At 32.0% G+C, this 15913-nt stretch overlaps 2 protein-coding genes across 7 annotated transcripts in view; both read left to right on the top strand.

Moving 5' to 3' along the window:
• Positions 1-15913, top strand: part of Fhos (Formin homology 2 domain containing) — a 130508-nt gene that overhangs the window by 40770 nt on the left and 73825 nt on the right. The window lies entirely within an intron of this gene.
• On the top strand, positions 9985-10988 carry LOC149926657 (death-associated inhibitor of apoptosis 2-like). Of its 2 annotated transcripts, none has more exons than XR_016474061.1 (2): positions 9985-10349; positions 10549-10988. XR_016474061.1 is itself a non-coding variant. In XM_090159260.1 (2 exons), the coding sequence occupies exon 2, from the start codon at positions 10556-10558 to the stop codon at positions 10916-10918; it is 363 nt and encodes a 120-aa protein (XP_090015386.1). In that variant the 5' UTR covers positions 10045-10349; positions 10554-10555; the 3' UTR covers positions 10919-10988. The 2 variants fall into 2 exon arrangements, 1 of the variants encoding a protein (XP_090015386.1); XM_090159260.1 differs by having other exon boundaries at positions 10045-10349; positions 10554-10988.

Genomic DNA, 15913 nt, shown 5'->3' with positions numbered 1-15913 from the left:
ATTTATTAAGAGTGAAAAATCCCATGACTACACTGACGGCATATCTTAAGTACCGGTGGAAAAATCCAGTGCTCAAAGTTCAGTTATCTTATTAAACGTGCGCGTGCACAGAAAAATGAACGAGTCACGTGATAGTAACTTAATTTCTACGCTAATCTTACCCCTACTAGACCTAATTTCTGTCTAATACATTTCCAATATATATATATATAAAAGAATGCCTAAAAATTTCATTTTAAATATAATAAAATAGCCTAGCTGATTATTATTATTATAACTTACTTTTCAGCGTGACCTTCAATGACTATTCCCAATGCTAAGACTCTTTATTGAGATAACTAAGAATTGATTCCCATGACTACCCTGACGGCATATCTTAAGTACCAGTGGAAAAAAAATCCATTGCTCAAAGTTCAGTTATCTTATTAATCGGGTGCGCGCGCACAGAAAATGAAAGTCACGTGAGAATCGGTACGTCACTGAAAATAGTGGAAGTGTCATCACTAGAGTTCTTTTATCAATATATTTAATTAAGGATTATTTCAAAGTTTAGATGGCGCCATGGTTCTCAAAGCAGTGATATTAAAAGATCTCAACGGGTGGAATTGGAGAAACGCTAAAAATATTATCGACATATTCATTCTCCCTAAGTATAAATAAATAAATAAATAAATAAATACATTCTTGGCATAGTAGTAGGATTTTAAGAAAAAAATTAAATACGGAAAATCAATTATTTTATTTTAAAGGTTTTGTGATTTCTCACCAAACAATTTCAACATCTTCAATGTAGGCTATCACATCAGGGGCATCTCAAAAATCTTTTTCCTCTGATCTCCTAGTTTCTGCCTCTGTCTTTAGTATTTATAAATATTTTCCTATCCATAAACCATTTCCTAACTGGTGGACATTGATAACACTAAAAGTTTACTTATAATAATATGCTGAAATACATTTTCCAATACGCAAAAAATTAAAGCTAGACCTAAAAACCTGTAAAGTGTAAATAGTTAAGACTAAATTTCTAAGCCTAGCCCATGAAAGTACATTTTCCGTAAATCATATCCTAACATGAATGCATTTGTTTTTTTTAAAAAAAATATGCTAATTAATTTCGTAAACAAGCATAAATTTTAGTTCGCCCTTCCTCCAAAATATCTAATAGAGGTAGTACATTCTCGATAAATATACATGTTCTTGGGGAATAAGAGACGTTTTTTATCAAAGTAAGCCAAGTTTAAAGCTTATTGTCATTGGTTCCATAACAAAAACCACATTCGGATCAAAATAAATTTATTTATTTTATTTTTATACAGATTTTTTTTCATTTTTTTTGCCTTAATTTCAATTTTGGGAGTCGGTACCCGTTTCACCGAAGATGAAGATGCTTCGTTTTATTCAGCGTTGGGTAAATCGCCGTGTAAAAAAACATCTAGCATTGCATTAACTTTTTCCTCGTCCTCGTCCGAGACCCCTACAATACGTCTCTCGATCTATAAAGTAAAGAAATCAAAATAATAAGCTAAAAGATAATCCATACCTTCTATTCACTAGTTCAATTTATCACTGTCTCATATATCCACTATCGTACATACATACATTCATACACTAACTTACTAACGCTTTAGTCTCCGCAAGTTTTTATGTTGTATAATCAAAGTTTTAAATCGAATAATAATAATAATAATAATAATTAGATCAAAACAAATTTCAAGCTTACGTTAATGTATTCCCTTGAGTGAGGGCCCAATCTTTGAAAAATCTTCTCAATGACGACATGGGTAGCTAGATGGACGTCGATGTAACCTTCGTCCTCTTGCAGGTTCAATTCACGTAAATACCAGTTTTTATATTTTCTTAACATTATTTCTAACGTTCTAAACGAAAATTGTTTTTCGTTTGGCATATCAGGCTTAAAAGAAAACCTAAGAACTGCTTTAGTTACACGCATATCCACGTTATTTTCCATAGCTAATATTTAGCCCTTAAACTTGCTCGTAATTACGAAGAATGTAAAAATGTAGAATGCTCGCTCCTATATTTATGCCAAATCAGAAATCACTTGAAATAATAACTTCATTTGGTACTTAAAAAACGGTGAGAGGTGGGAGGAGGGGTTTGGTAATTTATAAATTTTTATAATCAAATGTACCATAGCAAAAGTATATAAATAATACAAGAAGTGCACTAATTATTATTTTCGCTCGCCAGGTAATTTCGTTTGATTTCCGTTTCGCACGGACGCAGATAACATGGTAACGCGACTACAGCGAACCGATAAAGCTAATTAATAAAATATTGTCAACCATTTGATATTAGAAATGTTAAAATAAAACTTTTACAGATAAATCTAATTTATAAAATATTGCCAATTGAGGGTTTGCAAGTTAGTTTGATTATAGGTTTTGAGTGTTAGAATAGAAATAACGCTAAATACAGGGTTAAATTCAATTCAAAATAAAAGACCATGACAATAAAAAATAACCTTTAAAATATAAATCGCGAAGAAAATGAAGTAACGCGACTTTTAAAATTAGTATAAAATGTTTAATCCCTCTGAAAACGTGAAAATTCATATAGGACAAAACCCAAATACATGTTTACTGAGCTTAGCACTCTACTTTTTCAATCCTCTATTCTCAATGGTGGCCTCTATTTTTACCATCGTCTGCTTCGTAAACTTTATGGATGCATTGGAAGGGCTCAAATTAAGCTAAGTGGGTACACTTCTTGTTTAATTTATATACTTCTAACCATATTAAAGTATCAATTTTAATAAAAGGAATTCAACTTAAGTGTTGTTTTGCTATCTGAAATTCGAAAACAAAGAAGGTAGTACAGGGGTACTTAAGTTGATTTTAATATTTTTTTTAGAAATAACTTAAGTATACAGCGAAATAATCATTAGTGGTATCTAATTTTTTAAGTGCCCACATACTTCTCATCTCGTATAAAAGAGGGTCATTTTTGTACTATAAAACCATTCCATTCCTGAAATCCGCTACAGGAAAAAAGTTGATTAAGCTAAGCAATTTACGAGCGACGTCCTAGCGTACTTGTAATTAAGAAAGTAAGTACTTAGTTTTACGATTTTGCTTAAAACTATGATTTTAAATCGATAAAGTGAAACACGTAAAGTGTCCCTGACCAAAATTGTTTCACAAACATCTGTACCGTTTAATAAGATACGAGTATGATAACGATTTCTAGAGCCCTATGTTCGATAATGATTCATTAGGAAAATTTGAATATAGTTTAAATTTTTAAGTACTTATTTTTTGGTTTGACTACCAATTTGGAGGACTACTGTTTTGATTTTGATATAACTAAATTTGATTGGTTTTCGAAAAGTTTTCTCTTCTACCCCCGCCCCCCAGTTTATAATTATGATGTCAGTTGTAAATTGTTTTTTTCGAGTATAAAAAGGGTAAACAGAAAAATTGAGAGATAGTATTAAGAAAACAGCCAATTCGAATTGTTTCGGAATCGGCTCGAGGGACTAAGTACGTAGATATACGTCAATTGTAAATTCTAAACTTTGTATATATATTATATTCATTCATTCATTCTTACTAATTTTATAGTAATGGATCCTATTTCCATAACTTTGGCCTCGGGAAATGAGTACGTCGGTACGACAACCGAATCTATGATTTGCTTTCACTGCGGCGAATGTACGGAAGAATTGGCAGTAAGAGGCGGAGAACTCTTCTTTTGCTGGGGTCGAGAGTGCGCGCATTATCAAATGGGAGTAATTTTTCGACATGGTAATGTCTATACCAAACACATCCCAGGGCATCTTATAAAGGAGTTCCCGCCCCATCTCCGCTGTACGTACTGTGGAAGAAGAGGGTCGAAGAGAAGCCGTCGACGGGAGGAGTGCTCAGCGTTCGATTTCATGGGATGCTGTCATTACCCTAAGCCTCCCAGAGACCGAACTGTAGTTCGTTTTATAAATAGATAAATAAATAAATAAAATTGCGAATAATTTACAAATAAATGTCTATTGACTTTTCTTCATCCTATAATATAAGTTTATTCCTAAATTTTTAAGCTTATTACAATAAGATTTCTTTAAGAGAGAGAGAGAGAGAGAGAAAAGAATTGCTTAAATTAGGAAGTAATAATGAATCTATTGAATCCAATGTAAAGAAAATGCATCAAGATATTAACTTGGAAAATCCAAAAGATGATTCACCAGTAAGCAGTATTCAGTTAATTAAAAATCATAAACAAAAACCGACTGATTACGGTGCATCAAGATATAATATTTGTATATCTTCGAAAAAAGGTGAATCATTAAACATCAACAATGCGGTAATTTACTTATAATATATTTTATATGAAAATAATTAAAGGTTTTATAAATGATAAATTATATTATAGATTATAGGTGGATCTAATAGCAAAATAGTATACGTCCAGGTAAAGTATTGTTTTATTTAGAAGTTTAAATATTAAGTTAATGGTTTATTTTAGAATAACTATATGTTAAATGATTTATTTTAGAATAGCGTTGATACATATGGTGGTAGGACAACATTAGAAAGTAGGTATATTGATTTAAAAAAACTATCGATTAATTAAACATTTTAATAATATTTTTACATAGCTTCGATAGTATCCAGAGATTGTACGATTGTTATTACGAAATGAAACTAATTTATTTTATAATAAATATAGGTAGTAAAATGCTGCAAAAACCTCTGACTCTACGTTCAATACGTTAAAATAGATTACAATACGTAAATATAGGTGAAAAAATACTAGAAAAACACGCATACTATTATTTTTTTTAATTTTTGGAAATACACAACATCCACCAGTTACTTCGCAATGACGAACTGGCTGCTCTCTTTGTCCCAGGAGACATGACCAATGAGTTGGCAAAGTACGGAAAAGACTCGTACATCCAAGAATTGGCAACAGGTGGCGCAAAAAATTACGTGTTCCGTATAAATCAAGGCGTAATTTTTTGCGCCACCTGTTGCCAATTCTTGGATGTACGAGTCTTTTCCGTACTTTGCCAACTCATTGGTCATGTCTCCTGGGACAAAGAGAGCAGCCAGTTCGTCATTGCGAAGTAACTGGTGGATGTTGTGTATTTCCAAAAATTAAAAAAAATAATAGTATGCGTGTTTTTCTAGTATTTTTTCACCTATATTTACGTATTGTAATCTATTTTAACGTATTGAACGTAGAGTCAGAGGTTTTTGCAGCATTTTACTACCTATATTTATTATAAAATAAATTAGTTTCATTTCGTAATAACAATCGTACAATCTCTGGATACTATCGAAGCTATGTAAAAATATTATTAAAATGTTTAATTAATCGATAGTTTTTTTAAATCAATATACCTACTTTCTAATGTTGTCCTACCACCATATGTATCAACGCTATTCTAAAATAAATCATTTAACATATAGTTATTCTAAAATAAACCATTAACTTAATATTTAAACTTCTAAATAAAACAATACTTTACCTGGACGTATACTATTTTGCTATTAGATCCACCTATAATCTATAATATAATTTATCATTTATAAAACCTTTAATTATTTTCATATAAAATATATTATAAGTAAATTACCGCATTGTTGATGTTTAATGATTCACCTTTTTTCGAAGATATACAAATATTATATCTTGATGCACCGTAATCAGTCGGTTTTTGTTTATGATTTTTAATTAACTGAATACTGCTTACTGGTGAATCATCTTTTGGATTTTCCAAGTTAATATCTTGATGCATTTTCTTTACATTGGATTCAATAGATTCATTATTACTTCCTAATTTAAGCAATTCTTTTCTCTCTCTCTCTCTCTCTCTTAAAGAAATCTTATTGTAATAAGCTTAAAAATTTAGGAATAAACTTATATTATAGGATGAAGAAAAGTCAATAGACATTTATTTGTAAATTATTCGCAATTTTATTTATTTATTTATCTATTTATAAAACGAACTACAGTTCGGTCTCTGGGAGGCTTAGGGTAATGACAGCATCCCATGAAATCGAACGCTGAGCACTCCTCCCGTCGACGGCTTCTCTTCGACCCTCTTCTTCCACAGTACGTACAGCGGAGATGGGGCGGGAACTCCTTTATAAGATGCCCTGGGATGTGTTTGGTATAGACATTACCATGTCGAAAAATTACTCCCATTTGATAATGCGCGCACTCTCGACCCCAGCAAAAGAAGAGTTCTCCGCCTCTTACTGCCAATTCTTCCGTACATTCGCCGCAGTGAAAGCAAATCATAGATTCGGTTGTCGTACCGACGTACTCATTTCCCGAGGCCAAAGTTATGGAAATAGGATCCATTACTATAAAATTAGTAAGAATGAATGAATGAATATAATATATATATACAAAGTTTAGAATTTACAATTGACGTATATCTACGTACTTAGTCCCTCGAGCCGATTCCGAAACAATTCGAATTGGCTGTTTTCTTAATACTATCTCTCAATTTTTCTGTTTACCCTTTTTATACTCGAAAAAAACAATTTACAACTGACATCATAATTATAAACTGGGGGGCGGGGGTAGAAGAGAAAACTTTTCGAAAACCAATCAAATTTAGTTATATCAAAATCAAAACAGTAGTCCTCCAAATTGGTAGTCAAACCAAAAAATAAGTACTTAAAAATTTAAACTATATTCAAATTTTCCTAATGAATCATTATCGAACATAGGGCTCTAGAAATCGTTATCATACTCGTATCTTATTAAACGGTACAGATGTTTGTGAAACAATTTTGGTCAGGGACACTTTACGTGTTTCACTTTATCGATTTAAAATCATAGTTTTAAGCAAAATCGTAAAACTAAGTACTTACTTTCTTAATTACAAGTACGCTAGGACGTCGCTCGTAAATTGCTTAGCTTAATCAACTTTTTTCCTGTAGCGGATTTCAGGAATGGAATGGTTTTATAGTACAAAAATGACCCTCTTTTATACGAGATGAGAAGTATGTGGGCACTTAAAAAATTAGATACCACTAATGATTATTTCGCTGTATACTTAAGTTATTTCTAAAAAAAATATTAAAATCAACTTAAGTACCCCTGTACTACCTTCTTTGTTTTCGAATTTCAGATAGCAAAACAACACTTAAGTTGAATTCCTTTTATTAAAATTGATACTTTAATATGGTTAGAAGTATATAAATTAAACAAGAAGTGTACCCACTTAGCTTAATTTGAGCCCTTCCAATGCATCCATAAAGTTTACGAAGCAGACGATGGTAAAAATAGAGGCCACCATTGAGAATAGAGGATTGAAAAAGTAGAGTGCTAAGCTCAGTAAACATGTATTTGGGTTTTGTCCTATATGAATTTTCACGTTTTCAGAGGGATTAAACATTTTATACTAATTTTAAAAGTCGCGTTACTTCATTTTCTTCGCGATTTATATTTTAAAGGTTATTTTTTATTGTCATGGTCTTTTATTTTGAATTGAATTTAACCCTGTATTTAGCGTTATTTCTATTCTAACACTCAAAACCTATAATCAAACTAACTTGCAAACCCTCAATTGGCAATATTTTATAAATTAGATTTATCTGTAAAAGTTTTATTTTAACATTTCTAATATCAAATGGTTGACAATATTTTATTAATTAGCTTTATCGGTTCGCTGTAGTCGCGTTACCATGTTATCTGCGTCCGTGCGAAACGGAAATCAAACGAAATTACCTGGCGAGCGAAAATAATAATTAGTGCACTTCTTGTATTATTTATATACTTTTGCTATGGTACATTTGATTATAAAAATTTATAAATTACCAAACCCCTCCTCCCACCTCTCACCGTTTTTTAAGTACCAAATGAAGTTATTATTTCAAGTGATTTCTGATTTGGCATAAATATAGGAGCGAGCATTCTACATTTTTACATTCTTCGTAATTACGAGCAAGTTTAAGGGCTAAATATTAGCTATGGAAAATAACGTGGATATGCGTGTAACTAAAGCAGTTCTTAGGTTTTCTTTTAAGCCTGATATGCCAAACGAAAAACAATTTTCGTTTAGAACGTTAGAAATAATGTTAAGAAAATATAAAAACTGGTATTTACGTGAATTGAACCTGCAAGAGGACGAAGGTTACATCGACGTCCATCTAGCTACCCATGTCGTCATTGAGAAGATTTTTCAAAGATTGGGCCCTCACTCAAGGGAATACATTAACGTAAGCTTGAAATTTGTTTTGATCTAATTATTATTATTATTATTATTATTCGATTTAAAACTTTGATTATACAACATAAAAACTTGCGGAGACTAAAGCGTTAGTAAGTTAGTGTATGAATGTATGTATGTACGATAGTGGATATATGAGACAGTGATAAATTGAACTAGTGAATAGAAGGTATGGATTATCTTTTAGCTTATTATTTTGATTTCTTTACTTTATAGATCGAGAGACGTATTGTAGGGGTCTCGGACGAGGACGAGGAAAAAGTTAATGCAATGCTAGATGTTTTTTTACACGGCGATTTACCCAACGCTGAATAAAACGAAGCATCTTCATCTTCGGTGAAACGGGTACCGACTCCCAAAATTGAAATTAAGGCAAAAAAAATGAAAAAAAATCTGTATAAAAATAAAATAAATAAATTTATTTTGATCCGAATGTGGTTTTTGTTATGGAACCAATGACAATAAGCTTTAAACTTGGCTTACTTTGATAAAAAACGTCTCTTATTCCCCAAGAACATGTATATTTATCGAGAATGTACTACCTCTATTAGATATTTTGGAGGAAGGGCGAACTAAAATTTATGCTTGTTTACGAAATTAATTAGCATATTTTTTTTAAAAAAAACAAATGCATTCATGTTAGGATATGATTTACGGAAAATGTACTTTCATGGGCTAGGCTTAGAAATTTAGTCTTAACTATTTACACTTTACAGGTTTTTAGGTCTAGCTTTAATTTTTTGCGTATTGGAAAATGTATTTCAGCATATTATTATAAGTAAACTTTTAGTGTTATCAATGTCCACCAGTTAGGAAATGGTTTATGGATAGGAAAATATTTATAAATACTAAAGACAGAGGCAGAAACTAGGAGATCAGAGGAAAAAGATTTTTGAGATGCCCCTGATGTGATAGCCTACATTGAAGATGTTGAAATTGTTTGGTGAGAAATCACAAAACCTTTAAAATAAAATAATTGATTTTCCGTATTTAATTTTTTTCTTAAAATCCTACTACTATGCCAAGAATGTATTTATTTATTTATTTATTTATTTATACTTAGGGAGAATGAATATGTCGATAATATTTTTAGCGTTTCTCCAATTCCACCCGTTGAGATCTTTTAATATCACTGCTTTGAGAACCATGGCGCCATCTAAACTTTGAAATAATCCTTAATTAAATATATTGATAAAAGAACTCTAGTGATGACACTTCCACTATTTTCAGTGACGTACCGATTCTCACGTGACTTTCATTTTCTGTGCGCGCGCACCCGATTAATAAGATAACTGAACTTTGAGCAATGGATTTTTTTTCCACTGGTACTTAAGATATGCCGTCAGGGTAGTCATGGGAATCAATTCTTAGTTATCTCAATAAAGAGTCTTAGCATTGGGAATAGTCATTGAAGGTCACGCTGAAAAGTAAGTTATAATAATAATAATCAGCTAGGCTATTTTATTATATTTAAAATGAAATTTTTAGGCATTCTTTTATATATATATATATTGGAAATGTATTAGACAGAAATTAGGTCTAGTAGGGGTAAGATTAGCGTAGAAATTAAGTTACTATCACGTGACTCGTTCATTTTTCTGTGCACGCGCACGTTTAATAAGATAACTGAACTTTGAGCACTGGATTTTTCCACCGGTACTTAAGATATGCCGTCAGTGTAGTCATGGGATTTTTCACTCTTAATAAATACTTTAAAATGTAAAAAATAAGACTCATTATTGAAAAAAACTTAACACATAGCCATTTTTTAGCAATCTTCTACGTAACTCAATTTTCCAAGAGGATTGTTTTCCGTAAACATTTTCAAGTGAGAGCTCGATTTTGATATCGTCAACGTGGTATTTCCAAAACTCTCCTTGAGTAGCAAAGGGTTTTTTCCAAATACTCAAGTGGGTTAATATGTGCCGTCAATCATTAGAGGCAGTTTAAACTGTCAGAGAGAGACAGCCAATAGAATTTGAGGGTTATTTGAAGTTTAGATCACGTGATGAATTATTCTCAACAAGATAGGAATAAATTAATCTTCCGTGCGTCATTTCTCTACGGCACATTGACGAGTAAAGACCTGCTGACGGTTCGCTCAGTCTTTTCTACAGCTTGACAAAGGATTTCTACCCATAAAGTAAGTAACTATTTTTTCTTGGTAATAGACTATATTTTTAGACATATTTAAAACAATTTGCATATTGAAAAAAGCATTTATATTGATAATTTTAGCGTAGAAATTTAACCATATTGATAAAATTAGGTTTAGTAGACTTAGGGGTAAATGTAGGCTTAGAGAATGTATCATTTGAAACTATAGAACGTATTTGGTCTAGATCAGCTATGGACATTGAAGTGTATCGACTTGAAACGTTTCGTCACTGGAAAAATCCGCACGTCACTAAGGAGCAACTGGCGAAGGCTGGATTCTACTATATTCAGCGGGGCGATGAAGTACGATGTTACAAATGCCATGGCGTATTAGAAGGATGGAAATCAGGAGACGTACCAGAACTTGAACATGCTAGATTCTTTCCAAACTGTCCGGCTAGGGATAATTCACCATCGGAAAAAAAGTACCTTTCGCTAGAATGGGACATTCCCCCGACGCCAAAAGCAACTACGGTCTCTGACAAAAGCTTCTCACCTGTACCAGAAGAAGACGTTTGTAACTGTCCCTCGGATGTCAGACGATACTGTTGCTAAACACTACAAATACGTGAGTTAGAACTTTTAATTAAATTAAGTTGCAGGAGATCGTTTCACCCCATTTAAATGCCTGTAAACTTAACTACTTTAATTTGTTTTAATTGTGTAATGTACAAGATAACCATCTAATGGAATATCTGATAGTACCTACTAACATGTAAAACAAAGTTCTAAAATAAAAAATTAAATGTAAATAACTTGTTTTTATTGCCTAGAGATTAGAAATTAAGGGGTTCGAAAGCGATAAGCAAACGGGTAAAAATCTAATCTCCAGATATCTGCGCGAGGAAAACTAATTTTGGAGAATGGGGATGGGGGAAAGCAGGGATGTACCCAAAAATGGACCAAAATGGACCAAATGTACCCCAAAAACGACCAAAGTCACCATTTTCGGCCCTATGTACCCCATTTCGGACCAAATGTACCCCAAACTGGACCTTTTAGCTTTATTGTAATGTTAAACTCCCATAGAGATTCCCCTAAAAAGAATAATAAACTGGCGGTCCAATTTTGGGTACATTAATTATTTCGGAGAGATAAAACTAATTCTGGCAAACTGCTGCGATTTATAGCGAATGGGGAAAAAGCCAATTTCTAGCGATTGGGATCGATAGTATGAGAGATAACAATTATGGTTGTTTTTATTGCCTAGAGATGGGGGAAAGCAACTGGTGATTAGAAGGGGTGAAAGCAATGGGGGAAAGGAGCTGGTGAACGAGAGATAAAGTATCCAGTGAATGGGGGTTGGGGGAAAGCAACCCGAGAACGGGAGAATCTGGTGATTGGAAATTCTGGTGATTGGAAATTCTGGTGATTGGAAATTCTGGTGATTGGAAATTCTGGTGATTGGAAATTCTGGTGATTGGAAATTCTGGTGATTGGAAATTCTGGTGATTGGAAATTCTGGTGATTGGAAATTCTGGTGATTGGAAATTCTGGTGATTGAGAGAGAGGCGCGGGTGGGGGAGGAACGGGATAGGCGCGGGTGAACGGCGGGAGCCAAGCTCTTTGTGTCTATCCGGTGATTGAGAATGAAATTCTCAATCACCGGATAGACACCCTTCTCTCTTTACTTTTTAAGGGTTTTTAATGTTTTTAACTTTTTATCGATATGAAATGTAAACATACTACAAAACATTAATAGTGTTACATTGTTAATCAATGTAAAGCTAGTCTAGAGGTTTAGTTTTACTTTTAGATTCGAAAAAATGAGGTGAAAATTCCGCTTTATTTAAATTTGCAAACAATATATTAGATTAATCATGGATTGAAACCTTTTTTTCATTGTTTTTTTCGGAAAAAAGACCTCGGTCATTTTCCATAAAATTTTCCTACTTACAACACTACACCCAAACTTTATTAAGAGTGTTAGTCCTTGGCCCCCAAATGTAATGGTCCACCCCTCTTCTAGAAAAACCGCTTTTAGATTAAGAAAAATTAATTTTTAAACGAGGTTTGGGCTTTCAGTAAATCAAAGCTATAATAGCACTTCGTAGCTTTAGCCATGTCTGCCATGTTGGTATTCTACAATTAAATCAATAAGTTTATCAGTTAGAATAATTAATTATAAGTATGAGTGACGTAGATCTGGCGTCATGAGTCCCTAACGATAAAAATTCTTAACTCAAAGATAAAGATTTATTCTAATTCCATACCTCTCTGTAAAAATTTAGACCACAGCTAAACCCATACTCACAAGTCCGCCTAAATTGCCTGGTCATTATCGAAATACCTCTCTGTAAAAATTTAGACCACAGCTAAACCCATACTCACAAGTCCACCGAAATTCCCTAGTCATTAATGAAATACGTCATTATAAAAAAACTTAACACGGTAAAGTTCGGGAAACAGTCGATTAGTGCGATTAGTGGTTTTAGGCAATCGAGACGATTATCGAGTATCAATTTTTTCATCGAGTATTCGTCATTCGAGTCGAGTAATATTGAAGTCGAGTCGAGTAATCGAGTACTTGATTAAGGGGAAACTTTATCTTATTCGAGTCGAGTAACTAAAACAAAACCTCGAGTAATATTTTCAACGAGTCGGGTTATCGAGTACTTGATTAGGAGCTGGTTTTATTCAAGTAATTATGAAATTAAATTTTTAAAAGAGTATAAAATAACTTTCAATGCTGAAAAATATTCCTTTAATTTAAATAAACCACAAATTTGTAGGTACCGTTTATTGCCCCTCAAAAGGTTGTAAAAAACCCTCATTGAACTTTGAAGCAACGAGGATAGAAAAAACGAAATACTCGACCAGTTTAGAGGGCAGCTTATTCGAGTAATCGGGTGCAATTTTTTTAGTACTCGGTAATCGACGAGTATTCTCCAATTACTTGTTCGAGGTCGAGTACTCGCACATCCCTACAATTATGTGAAACGTAATTATTAGGGATGCACCGATATGGGTACAGCCGATATATCGGCCGGCCGATATATCGGCTAATCGTGGCCGATAATATCGGCCGATATTAACAAAGTTACCTATCACAATAATATGCTTTTTTGTTTACTCTCGTAACCACCTGTTAAAAAATGATACGATCTATGGCTTTTGGAGTCGAAAAACCACTTATGATTCCTGACCGTTTTGGACGCGAATAATTATTTCCTACAACAGCGATCAACTGGCCTTTTTAAAAGGAAATGTAAGGTTGTGGCAATAAATGTTTTCCATTAATTAGTTATTTGAGTATCGCCTTTTTTTAAGTTTTTCCTGAAAATATTTTTCTAATACCAGAAGTATCGGCTAATATCCTCCTCGCTTAAGCCGATATTGGCCGATACCGATATTTGAAAAATTAGCCGATATATCGGCCGATATATCGGTGCATCCCTAGTAATTATAAACTTTTGGTGTTAGTTTAAGGTTGCCCCATCTTGTTTTTCTTTTGAGTATGTGGGGGGGGGAAGGAGGGTATTGGTGGGTTGTTGTTTCTTTTTGGTTTTTAGCGTGTAACGACACTGTTTGACGCGCTCTGACAACTGCGCGGAGGGTGGTAGCGGGTGACGGACGGATGCTTCTAAAAGTGAAAAGCAGGAAGATGCTGCGGGGATGAGAGAGTGGATTTTGGGACGCGGCCAAATTGGCTGCTTTCACCCGGGCCAGCGCTAAATTCCGCTTCTACTCTTGCCGCTTTGTGACACCTTTTTGGTTGACCGCGATAGATACAGGGTGTATCCCGGCCTCAGATCACGACGATTAGGATTCGCCTTTGTGTTTCGTTTAGATAATTAAAAGGAATTAGCCGAAGGAGAATCTGGGTTGGGATTCAGTAGCTACGCCTCCCTCTTCCGTACATTGTGATAGTAGATCGGGACAATAATATTGCACGCTTCCCAACGACCCTACATTTACGGTTTTCCTATAATTATAAAATGGCTCTATAAAATTCTGTAATTACATTTCCTAATCCTATATTTCCTGTATTTTCCTATAATTATAAAATGGCTCTATAAAATTCTGTAATTACATTTACTAATCCTATATTTCCTGTATTTTCCTATAATTCTGAAATGAACCTATTGTTTTCCTATAATTTTATTATTTTATCCTAAAATTGAATTATTTTATATTATAATTGAATTATTTTATCCTATAATTGAATTATTTTATCCTATAATTGAATTATTTTATCCTATAATTGAATTATTTTATCCTAAAATTGAATTATTTTATCCTAAAATTGAATTATTTTATATTATAATTGAATTATTTTATCCTATAATTGAATTATTTTATCCTAAAATTGAATTATTTTATATTATAATTGAATTATTTTATATTATAATTGAATTATTTTATATTATAATTGAATTATTTTATCCTATAATTGAATTATTTTATATTATAATTGAATTATTTTATCCTATAATTGAATTATTTTATCCTATAATTGAATTATTTTATCCTTTAATTGAATTATTTTATCCTATAATTGAATTATTTTATTTATATTTGAATTACTTTATCTTATAATTGAATTATTTTATCCTATATTTGAATTACTTTATCTTATAATTGAATTATTTTATCCTATATTTGAATTACTTTATCTTATAATTGAATTATTTTATCCTATAATTGAATTACTTTATCCTATAATTGAATTACTTTATCCTATTATTGAATGATTTTATCCTATTGAATGATTTTATCCTATTGAATTATTTTATCCGATAATTGAATTGTTTATGATATAATTCCTATATTTCCCTATAATTTCGAAACGGTTCTATAAATTCCTACACTTCAAATGGCTATCCTATATTTTCCACAATTCTGAAATAAACCTATAAATTCCTATAATACAATTTCTTTATCCTATATTTCCTTTAATTTTGAAATAAACAAAAAATCCTATAAATTAATTGTTTTTCATATATGTTCCCACGATTCTGAAATGATTATAAAAACCTATAATTACATTTCTTTATCCTATATTTCCTATAATTCTGACATGAACCTATAAAATCCTATAATTCAATTTCTTCGTCCTACATTTCCTATGTTCCCGAAATGGACCTATAATTCAATTTTTTCCTGTAATTATCCTATATTTTTGAATTTTGTCCTGTAATTATCCTATATTTTTGAATTTTATCCAGTAATTATCCTATATTTTTTTAAATTTTGTCCTGTAATTATCCTATATTTTTGAATTTTATCCAGTAATTATCCTATATTTTTTAAATTTTATCTTGTAATTATCCTATAATTTTTATAATTTTATCTTGTAATTATCCTATAATTTTTATAGTTTTATCTTGTAATTATCCTATAAATTTGTGAATTTAAGGAAATTTAATTTACCATATAATTTTGATAATTTTATCCTAAAATTGCTATAAATGTTTGGCTTCTATTGTATGGGAGCCCTGCAATCCTATTTCGAATTTTTCCAGCCATACTTCCAGAGCTCGCGCTGAAAACTGCAAAAATTGAAACGCCTGTGTGGTCCTTTAAATAATAATACCTGGGTTCCAAATA

This window comes from Leiobunum rupestre, chromosome 9, assembly GCF_980474605.1.
Source record: "Leiobunum rupestre chromosome 9, qqLeiRupe1.1.hap1, whole genome shotgun sequence".
In the NCBI taxonomy this organism is placed as follows: Eukaryota; Metazoa; Arthropoda; class Arachnida; order Opiliones; family Sclerosomatidae; genus Leiobunum; species Leiobunum rupestre.
Note: the sequence above shows the minus strand (reverse complement) of the source record. Positions and strands in the feature narration are given on the sequence as shown.